The sequence below is a fragment of the Triticum aestivum genome, chromosome 7A (genome assembly GCF_018294505.1).
Source record: "Triticum aestivum cultivar Chinese Spring chromosome 7A, IWGSC CS RefSeq v2.1, whole genome shotgun sequence".
Taxonomy (NCBI): domain Eukaryota; kingdom Viridiplantae; phylum Streptophyta; class Magnoliopsida; order Poales; family Poaceae; genus Triticum; species Triticum aestivum.
In genome coordinates this window covers 131262032-131273221 of record NC_057812.1, presented here as the reverse complement: position 1 = coordinate 131273221, position 11190 = coordinate 131262032, and the positions used below count along the sequence as shown (strand labels likewise).

Below are 11190 nucleotides of genomic sequence, written 5' to 3'. Positions count from 1 at the left end.
GGAGAAAAGAGCACATATGTGTGATTCTTCTATTATCGTTGGTGGTACTAGGATGCATAGTGAGAAACGAATAGAAACATCCTTTTTTTTTGGCAGGAAACGAATAGAAGCATGACCCATCTTCATAGAAAAACGAATGGTTCGGTAAACATTTTTGAATCCTAACAGAAATGGATATGTCCAAAAATTTAAAAGAAAGGAGAAATGGAACCCAACAACAATCTATGGATAAATAATAGTGGACCCGTCAAAACAATCAAATGAAAAACAAAGTAGAAAAAAATCTTATTCTTTTTTGTAATATTCATAGTCGACCGGTATACTCGCGTGTGAAGTTCACTAAGGAATGACATCCGTGGCAATCTAGCCAAAAATAATAAAATTGAAACTATACTAAAAACAATGTTTGGTCGGCTGTATTTTCTTCACTAAGAATACCACGTGTGTCAATACAGTATTTCACCAAACTTCACACGTGGGTAGAATGGCATACCAAGTTTGATACCCCAAATTTTTAGAATTTATCAAATTTTTTTAGTATTTTTTTTCGAATTTACTATGCTGACTTGGGTATTCTTGCTCATTCATATTTTTATGTTTTGTCAAAAGAAAAGGCACATTCTTACATACTACTACTGGCCACCACCCTTTTGGTCTCATGTGAAAAAGATCCACATATCAATTCATATTGTGGAGGCAGAATCTAACTAAAGGCATACTCCCTCCATTCCAAATTATTCGTTGTGGTTTTAGTTCAGAGTAGATGAGAGAACAAGCTTCATCGAAGAGCTGTCGTCCTTTTCTTCTCATACGAAACGACACACATGACACATTTTTAAAAAGTATCACTAACAATTTCACACTTTCATAATCTCTTCCATTCTATAATGTGTACACGTATACGATGACAGTACGCACAATCATGCTCCACAAAGGGGCCGGGAGAAGACCGGGACCAAGAACATCGTCCATGGTTTCAAAACGAAGTTCGATTTTAAAAAACGAAAAGGAAAAAAGGCGCCACCTCTTCTTCTATGGACAAAGCGAGTGAAAATGGCGGCTAACGCCATGGATGATGATGGATCCCTCCTCTACCCTTTGGTCCCCTGCGCCGCCATGCCGCCGCGGCCGTGGTGCCACGAGTGCCCGCCGAGCCCCCTGGCGAACCGCTGCAGCGGGCTCAGCCGCGCGCACCCGACGATGCCCTCCGCCGCCGCCGCCGCGCCGCTCTTGTCGCCGCCCTGCTTCTTGAGCTTGTCCATGCTGACGGCCCTGGCATTGAACTTGGCCGTCGTCGTCGGCGGTGGTGCGTTTGCCTTCTTGAGGGGCGCCTCGGGATGCTGCGCCGGCGGGCACTTGGGGAGCTGGTCCTTGCTGATCCGGCCGCCTTCCGACGAGCTCCGGAACAGGAGGAGGTCGCTGAGCCGCCACCTCCTCCACCCCGCGCTCCTGGAGGCTGGACGCGCGGCGAACGGGTCGGCCTTCTTGGGCGGCGAGCCTGACGCGACGGCGGTGGCGTTCTTGCTGCCGAGCGGGGAGGGGGCGGGCCCCTTGGTCGCCTCTAGAAGTGCCGCTGCGAAGGGGTCGAAGTCCGTGCCGGAGCCGACCCTGCTCCGTCGCCGGGGCGACCTCAGGGCGCCTTTCGCGATCGGCGACCGCGGCGATGACCCCACGCTCCCGCCGTCCAGCAGGCCGGGCGGCGGCTTCAGCGGCCTGATCTTGCCCTCGTCAGAGGTCTTCAGCAGAGGCTTCAGCGGCCGGATTCTCCCCTTCTCGAAGAGCTCGTCGGCGGTCGTCAGGCTCTCCGCCGGCGCGGTGTTGTCGACGACGGTGCCGAACTCGAAGTCCGTGTCCCACGCCGCCGCCCCGCCGCCCATCCCGGCCTTGGGCGTCCCGGGCCTCTCCTCCCAGTCGAACGGCACGGCCGAGGCGGTGGTGGAGTACGACGAGCGCGGGTGAAACCCCTCGTCGTCGTCCTCCTCCTCCTCCTCCTCGCCGCCGTCGCGGCTGCCGCGGTCCCCCTCGGCGAAGTGCGCGTAGATAGCCGCGGCGCGCCGGGGGCTGGCGGGCGCGCTGGTGAAGTGCTGGAAGAGGTCGAAGGGGTTGGCGCCGGCGAGGCGCGGCGTGACCGGCGGCAGGAGGTCGAACGGGTTCGGCGACGACGGCGCCGTCAGGAACGGGCTGCCCTTCGCCGCCGCGGCCGCCCCCTCGACGGAGCCGAACGGGCGGCCGCGCGGGCTGGACGGCGCCGTGGCGTACGGGCTCGCGGCCGCGCTGTCGGGCCGGAGGTCCCGGTGCGGCGCCGGCGAGGCGGGACGCGTCATGACCTCCATTTCTTGAGTCTGGCTTCTTGGGGACGGACGGGGAGCTCGTGGTGGCGATGGGTTTTTAAGGGTCGTGGAGATGGAGGGAAGGGTGGGAACCCGCGAGGAAGGAGGGAACAGGGAGCTGAACGAACAGTGATGGAGAAATGGGGGCCCACTTTTAAATCTTCTACAAAAATAAATAAATATACTAACTGCATTTTTTTATTGGAATATTCCGGCTGAATTCTACTCCTAGATGATGTTATGTGCGAAAAATTATTAGAGATATTCAAATGGGCGAAATATCATTAGAGTATCATGAAAATATTTTAAAATCATGTAATTTTTAACCATTTTTACTACAGAGTATTATATATGTATAGAAACTACTTCCTCCGTCCCATAATATAAGAACGTTTTTGACACTGGAAAAAGCTATCAAAACTGCATCTTGTTGACTCTGTGTACATTTATAAAATACAAAACTTTATTCTTTTTAGAGAGTAGGCTTTTCAGCCCTGCTTTCATAAAGCAAGAGCCTCAATGGAATAGGATATGTGGTGCGAAAAAGATAATATAAAACATTTATTATTTTGGAAGGGAGGTGAGAGTGTTGACAAAGGTACCATGTATTTCTTTCATTTCAAAATACATTTCATATTCCATCTAGAAAAATTCCGCATTAAGTTTCGTTAGGGCAAGTTTTTTATCAATAATTACTCTACTAGTAATGTGTAACTTTGTGATACAAAAGCCATAACTATAAATAAGTACTACCATGGAATAGGAATGTAATGACACTAATTTTATACAATCACATAAATATACCCTATAACTGCCCCAACGAAACCTAACATGTTTCGAGACGGGAACGTGGAAATTCGGTAAAAACAAGCAAGTAATTAGCATAAAAAGTTTTCACATTTGTGCCAGGCATTTTTAGCATTTGTGGCAGCCAGACATGATTTATGTTTGACCATCTATAAAGAAATAATTGCCTCGCCTTTTCCACCCCTAATTCATCACATATAGGCAGTTCTAGCATTCGTGCCAGCCAGACATTTTAATGTAGGGAGTACCTAGAACTCATCTAGATGAGATATAATTTGGTCTCATTCACTTGAAAAACAAAAAACATATAACATCCACGTCAGCACACACGCATCTTATAGCATCTTATAGCATCACATCCAATGGCTATAAAAGATGAATGAGACCAAATTATATCTCATCTAGATGAGTTCTAGCAAAACTGTTAATGTATGAGCATCTCTACACATGTTGCTTATTTACCAGGATATAGGTCCATATTTTATACAATACCATATAATTAGTTCCTTTGGAAACAACTTCTTTGTAGAAAGAATGTTGATGTTGTTAATTCGAAGACCGCGTCAAAATTCTGCACTAGCTATATTGTGAATGAGAGGGGGTAATTGTTGGTTCCAAGAAGAGATGACTATGCCAAAAATTCATGCCAGTCGAGTGCGCGTTCTTGCGCTTGGTCATGAGTCCTGACAAGATAAACGAAAGCCGGTGACAGCGATCGGTCCTCGCGACCAATAAGAAAATTGTTTTCGGTAATGTGATTTGGATGGACCGATCCATGCTCCTCCAAAAGGCATCATGGATGATGACACGCGTGCCGGAAATATATAAACCAAGATCCGCAGATTTCACGCGGCTACTGATAACGCTGACGCGTGCTCGATCTCACACGTTATTGGCATCATCAGTCCCAAATAATCTCGGAGTTTGCATGTTGATCTCGGTGACATTTTACGTCTTCTTGGCGATGTTCATTGAAACGGCAGGTGTGGAGGTCAACTGTTTGGCCAAAGAGAACCAGATCACGAAATTCAGAGGCAGAGTTTGGATCGTTGACGTCTGAAGATCGAAGAATTCTGAGCTTATCGTTTTGTTAATACAGTGGAAAATTCCGCCTGGTGTGGCAGCGGTAGTTTCATTCCGCACTCCACCGAAATTTCGCGCGCTTTCTGGCTCGCTCATCTATCCTCTATGCGTTTATCTGCAGATTATGCGGGCGCAAAACATTCCCCGGGACCTGGATCCAAGCCATCCGGCCATCTTAGTTAAGTTTGTGCATGCTTTTTCCCTCAAAAAATAAGTTTGTGCATGCTTTCATAAAGTAATTTAGAAAAATAAGCATGCCTCTGAACTTCTCCGAAGCTCCTTTTGGTGCAGGCTTGAGCCTAAAGATGCATGGCCATTTGCACGAGAGAGAAGTGCATATTTCAACCCTGAACTCTTGCCCTAGTTTAATTTACAACCTTGAACTTTAATACCGTCTAAATTACAACCCCCAAGTCTCAAAACCGGCCAGGATTCAACCCTCCCCACCTTGTTGACCGGTTTTGACCTGGGGTGACCAGTTTTGACTAGTCAACGAGTCCAATCAGCATGCCACGTCAGATTTTTTTTTTCAAAATTTCAAGAAAAAGTAAATAAAAATCTAAAAGATTAGGGAAAAATATAAGAAGGCAAAATTCCGAAAAAAGCTAGGGAAAATAAAAAATGATTTTTTTTTCTGGAATTTGAGTTTCTGGATTTTTTTGGAAATTCGTTTTTTTATTTTCCGTGTTTTTTGGAAATTGGATTTCTTATTTCTTTTCGTGGATTTTCTTCGATTTTACAGGTTGTTTCCTTGGAAATTTTGCATTTTTTTGCTGATGTGGCATGCTGACTGGACCTGTTGACTGGTCAAAACCGGTCAACAGAAAGGGGAGGGTTGAATCCTGACCGGTTTTGAGAGTTGGGGGTTGTAATTTAGATGGTATTAGAGTTCGGGTTTGTAAATTAGACTAGGGCAAAAGTTGAGGGTTGAAATATGCACTTCTCTCTTTGCACGATGCTAGGGCCAGTTGCAGACTGATTAAGCGAATGGTTAATCATTCGCGGCTTTCTTATCTTAAAGGAAAAGGCTCTTCTGGGCCTAGATAGATTGCCTCGGCAACAAGGCAATGGATCTCAGCACCTGAAACGTAAACTACTCCCGGATGTACCTTTTGAATTGAAGGGCCATGCTGCTGAATGGCCTTATGCCAATTGTCCAGAATTTAGCAAGTTGCAGCCTGACTAAAACCATGGCGATGCCGATGCGACGACTGAAGACGAATTCATTAGCTTTTTCCTTGCAGAATAAGTAGTAGTACGTAAAAAAGTAGTGGACTAATCAAGGTTATTTTTTGAAGAAAAAGAAATGAAGAAACGAATATATCAATGCGGTTGCTGTTTGTCGACTTTTCAGACCACATATTGGCTTGCGGTGAGCCGTTTGCTTCTGCTCTTTGGCCGTTTTTTGCCGACAGAAAGAGACACGCTCCTGAATCCTGATCTCCTAAAAACGTGCTGGTCAATGGAACTATGGAAAGATCTCCAAGCTAGTGCTGCTGCAGAATTGAATTCATACGCCATGCCGGCCTTACTCTCCTGCACGTACTCGACTCTGGTCCGCGACAGTTTAACTGAATTAACACAAAAATGCTTCGCAAGTACTCCTGCTTGTTGTCTTTGGTGCACCAATCACGGACTGGATGGGTGCATAACAAGGCGATAGGTAGACGACATGGGTTCTTCGCTCAACAATCAGAATGGGTGGCGGCTTATGTCAAACAAGTGGGGGCAACAAGGATGTTAATATTTCACTCAGCAACGGCGTTTACCGCTTACTTTATATTTTGAATTTTCAATCAAATTGGTCATTTTTTAAAAAAAATGACGATTCTCTCTGAATTCTCGTCCCAAAGTGCTAAAACAATCCCAGAAAGTTAATTTTACTGTTTATGATTGTCTTTTTTTTTAGAAAAGGAGGATGACCCCGGCCTCTGCATCTGGGCGATGCATACGGCCATTTTTTTTATGATTGTCTGGAATCTGTTTCATTTTTTTTTCTGATAAACTTTGAAGTTTCTGTCGAAATTTGGATAACAAACTTCAGAATGATGGTTCTATCAAACTATTCATCCAAATGAGCTTTTTTTAGAATATTCAGCAAACTATTTATGATTTTTTTGGGCAAATACTAGTAAAAAAATCGGCGTAATCATGGTCGGAACATTGCACGTTGAATCAGAACGTGGCACAGTTCATGGTAATAGAGGTTTAGCGTGGTTAAAAGCGTAACCATCGCATGGCCTCAGAAGCCGGACTAGCCGGTAAATTTCGACATTGAGTATGGGTGATTTGGGTCTTGTGACAACCATTAGCACACGAGTTGTGAGTGACAGGGAGTAATTGTTGATTCCAATAAGAGATGAATAAGCCAAATTCATGCCAATTGAGTAATGAAAGTCTGCTGATAGTGACCGGTCCTCGCGACCAATACAAATTGTTGCGCTAATGTGATGTGATTTCCATGGAACAATCCGTGCTGCTTTAAAAAGGATCCACTAATGATGATGACACGCATTCCGGGAAATAAACTAAGATCCGCAGGAAACAGAGGGCCACTTTCTAATTCCCATCACACACAAATGGCTAAGCTCCTGTGGATTTCACGCGGCTACTGATAAAGTGATAATGCTGACGAATGTTTGATCTCACACGTTATTAACATTTGTATCATGCTGCTCTCGGATTTTACATGTTATAAATCTATGAAATCTCTGTGACATGTTGCCTCTACTTTCGTGTTGTTCGTTGAAATGGCGGGTGTAGAGGTCAACAACTCTCAGCTGTGTGGCTTATGAGCTCAGGCCAAGGGAGAACTTCTCTTTTCTTTCCTCCTTTTTTTTTTCCTTTTTTTGATTTGATGAGGGGGAAAGGGAAAACTTCTCTGACAAAACCAAATCACGAAATTCAGAGGAAGAGATAGGATTGTTGACATCTGAAGATTGAAACATTCTGAGCTCATTATTTTGTTAAATCAGAAAGTCCACCCGATGTGGCAGTGTTACTTCCTTTTGTATACTTCACCGGAATCTCGCGTGCTTTCGGTCATCCTCATCCATTCTTATTTATATATTAACAGATAATCTGGGCACAAAACATTCCGCCGGACCCGGATCCAAGCCATCTTAGTTAAGGTTGTGCATGCTTTAATAAAGAAATTTCGTGCTTTTGAGCTTATCTGACGGTTTTTTTCGGGTGCAGGCTTAAGTCTGAAGATACATGACCATTTGCACAATGTTAGGGCCGGGTGGATATACAGTACTGATTAAGCGAATGATTAATCATTTTTCAGCTTTCTTAAAGGGAAAGGCTCTTCTGGCCCCAGAAGGCCTCGACGGCAAGGCAATGGATGGATTTCAGGACTTGAAGCATAAACTACTCCTGAATATTAGAATAGTACTCGTTAGAATTGAAGGGCCATACTGCTGAATACATTCACACAAATAAGAATGTTCTTATGCTCATTGCCCGTTTCTCTTTGCAAGTTGCAACCTGAAACTAAAGTCTGCGACGACTCAAGACCAATTCATCAGCCTTTTTCGTCACATAATAATAAGCAGCAAAAGAGTAGTGGACTAATCAAGGCTCTTTTCTTTTAAAAAAAAAGGAAGAAAAACTGAATATATCAATTCTGTTGCTGTTGGTCAGACTTTTCAGAACACCTCTTGGCTTTCGCCTCGCGGTGAGCCGCTTGCCTCTGCATTTTGGCCGGTTTTTTAGCCAGAACATATCACGGATTGGATTGGATGGTGCGTCCGCGCTGGCGACATGGTTACTTCGCTCAGCGATATGAATGGGCGGCGGCTTGTGACAAAGAATGGATTCAGGGGAACCCCAATTCTAGGGGATCTTAATCTCAAAGAAACCCAACTGTTGATTTTTTTAGTCGTAAATAAAACCACAATTTTTGTGTCATTGATCGTTGCAGGACTCCAAATCCCCCATGTAATATCAAAATCGGCAGGCCGGACCCGCTTGTTAGTGGCAATAACGGTGTTGTAAGCGACGACGTTTACTTTTCAAAGTTTCCTAGAAATTTGGAATTTTCGGTCATGATTCAGTCAAGCTTGGACAATTTTATTAGAATCGCGATTGCGTTAAACTACTCATCCAAATGTGCAGAAACTTTTGATGCTGAAATTTCCTTGCTCTTGATGCATACCGAAGTTAATCCTTGTAGAAAGACTCACGGATCTGTGTGGGAGTTCGTGCTCTTCTTTGGTCTCCATGGACCTGTATGAATGACTGCGTTTGAAATTGAATTAACATTCATAATTTTTGAAAGGTTATCTTCCGAGTTACAACATGGATTTGTACATGGTCCTTCCTACACCATGCAAAAGTATGAGAGCTTATGGTATCTGGATGCAACCAATAGGAGATGGTAACATGAGATACTCACGACCGGTTAATAATAAGTCATGCGTGTAGCATATATCCTATTTTCACAGCTTGTGTCTACTTTGTTCTTTTTTGTGTACTTCGTTATTTGATCTGCAAAAATTGAGCAACCACTCCGAAAAAAGTCATGTGGGTATGAGGGATCCAACCTGGAACCTCCAGATGAATGGTCGTCGCAAGCCACTATATTTGATAAACTTCAGGGTGCGTTTGGAAGCCAAAGTATTTTTGTGGTTTTATAGGAATACTGTGGTTTCTGAAAAAACTTTAGTATTCAATACTTTGAGCCGTTTGGATGAAAAAAATACTGCGATTCAACAAACCATGGTATCTCTAAAACTGCAGTATTTTTATTGTATATAAAAAAGAGGCACTGACCTCTTTTTTTAAAACTGAGAAAGCGCTGGCTGCTTGGTCTCTCTTGTGTCCAACTTCTGGCCATCAACGCATGTGATGCATAAATCGATAGCTAGCCCATCGATACGTCCGGCTAGAGGCGGACGTACACGTACACGAGCTAAAAACGTCGACCTTCAGTGCATGTGTTAACTACCTCGGTCTTTGATTGATTACAAGAGATAACTCTGCTACAGATCTTAGCAGCTAGGAGAACATGCTCGTGCAAGGCTGAATGCATATGGTGGCTATTAGTACAAGCTGATCCCTGAGTGTAGCTGAATATGCATGCAGCAACGTAACAGTCGATGCAAACCCAAAGAAAACCGAGAAAAACTGCCACTTGCCAAACACCTCGGCAGTTTTATCAAAACTAAGAAAAACTATGCTTTTTAGAAACTGAAGTATTTATTGCCCATGTATTGTAATACTTAGGTTTTGGAATACCATGGTTTTGAGAAAACGTTGTTGCCAAACTAGGCCTCAATGTGTAAATAAGCAACGTGGGGGCATCAGAACTATATTAGCCACAACAGATTTAAACACTTTTTAAATTCAAATGCGTTTTTTTGGAAAAGAGAATATTTTTTCAAAAACCCGAGCATTTCCAAACTTGTGTTTTTTAAAACACAGATATTTTGTGAAACCACTGACATTTTATGGGAATATCAAACATTTTTTAATCTGTGAACTTTCTTTTGTAAAACGGGTACATTTAATAAAATTTTGATTTTTTTTAAACACGAACTTTTTTTATAAATTGAAACAATTTTCGAAACCCTAAACAGAATTTGAGAAAGCACATTTTTTGGATACGTGAACAACTTTTGAAAATGGCAACATTTTTTGAATCTTGGAACCAAATTTGACAACGCAAACATATTTTTAGTTTATAAGTTTTTGAAAACACAAACATTTTTCAAAATTATGATTTTTTTAAGTCATGAACAAAATTTGGAAATTGTAATTTTTTTTGAACATTTGGTAAAAAATGGGACAAAGATTCTGAATTCTAAACATTGTTTTAAAAATGTGAGCACTTTTTGAAAAAAAAATGAATAGTTGTTAGAAAGATGTGAATCCCAGTGTTTTTTTATGGGGTGGCCCATTAAGTTTCAATAAGATCCCATGGAGACGACGTTTCTTCTTATCCATGTGCATTAATGCAAGAAAACGGGCGCACTGACTAGGAATCGCACACGCGACCTACGACACCAGGGTGGGCTCATCTAACCAACCCGGCCAGACAACAGGATCTGGTAACGTTACACCATTTCCCTCTTATATTTTTACTAATCCAACTTTTTTCCTTTTTCCTTTTTTTCTATTTTTTTCTTTTTCCTGGTTCGATGAGTTTGTTCTTCAAATATGTGAACTTCTTCTTCAAATCGATGATTTTTTTAAAATTCTATGAACTTTTTTGAAATTCCATAAAGCTTTTCAAATCAATGAAAGCATTTTTCAAATTCATGAACTTTTTATTAAATTTGTGAACGTTTTTCAGATTTGACTAACTTCTTTTCAAAATCGTTGAACTTTTCTTTCGAATTTGTGAATTTTTAAAGAATTTATGAATTTTTTAAAATTTGATGAACTTTTTTCTGAATCAATGAACTATTTTCCGAATCGATGAACTTTTTAAAAATTTATGAAACTTTTTTTCCAAACTAGTAAGTTTGCACGTGCAACGCACGATAATGCAGTAGAAAATTGTTTTCTCATTCATCTAGTTATGACTTATGAGGCAATAAATACATCACATATATATATAAATCATTGTGATGTTTCTTGCATGTTCCTTCATGTTTTTATCAGTGACATAACAATATTTGCAAGTAAGCAACCGATCACAAGAAAGAAATTTCCCTCGAGTGGGCTTTTCCTTAAAAAATTGCAAATGATAATTATTTTTTCTAGCAGCCTTCTAGAAACTATAATCATGATATGCAAACAACAACTATTAGGGGCCGAAAACATATACCATGCATGTTTGAAGAAAGTTCACAATCAAGTCACCTTTTATGTTACCTTTTGCACCAGCTACACCAGAAACATGCATCCTAATGTCAAGTTTTCACTATGGTGTACAAAATCTTTTACAACAAAGTGTGTAAGAGAAAATTATGGCACTTATTTCGGCTAAGTTGCCTTTCTTGGTGTATCCTCCTCAGCTATA

General features: G+C 42.2%; 1 protein-coding gene across 1 annotated transcript; it reads right to left on the bottom strand.

The window, feature by feature from the left end:
• Positions 1-843: 843 nt before the first annotated feature.
• On the bottom strand, positions 844-2355 carry LOC123150428 (uncharacterized). The gene has a single exon (XM_044570280.1). The coding sequence runs from the start codon at positions 2331-2333 to the stop codon at positions 1092-1094; it is 1242 nt and encodes a 413-aa protein (XP_044426215.1). The 5' UTR covers positions 2334-2355; the 3' UTR covers positions 844-1091.
• Positions 2356-11190: the final 8835 nt, after the last annotated feature.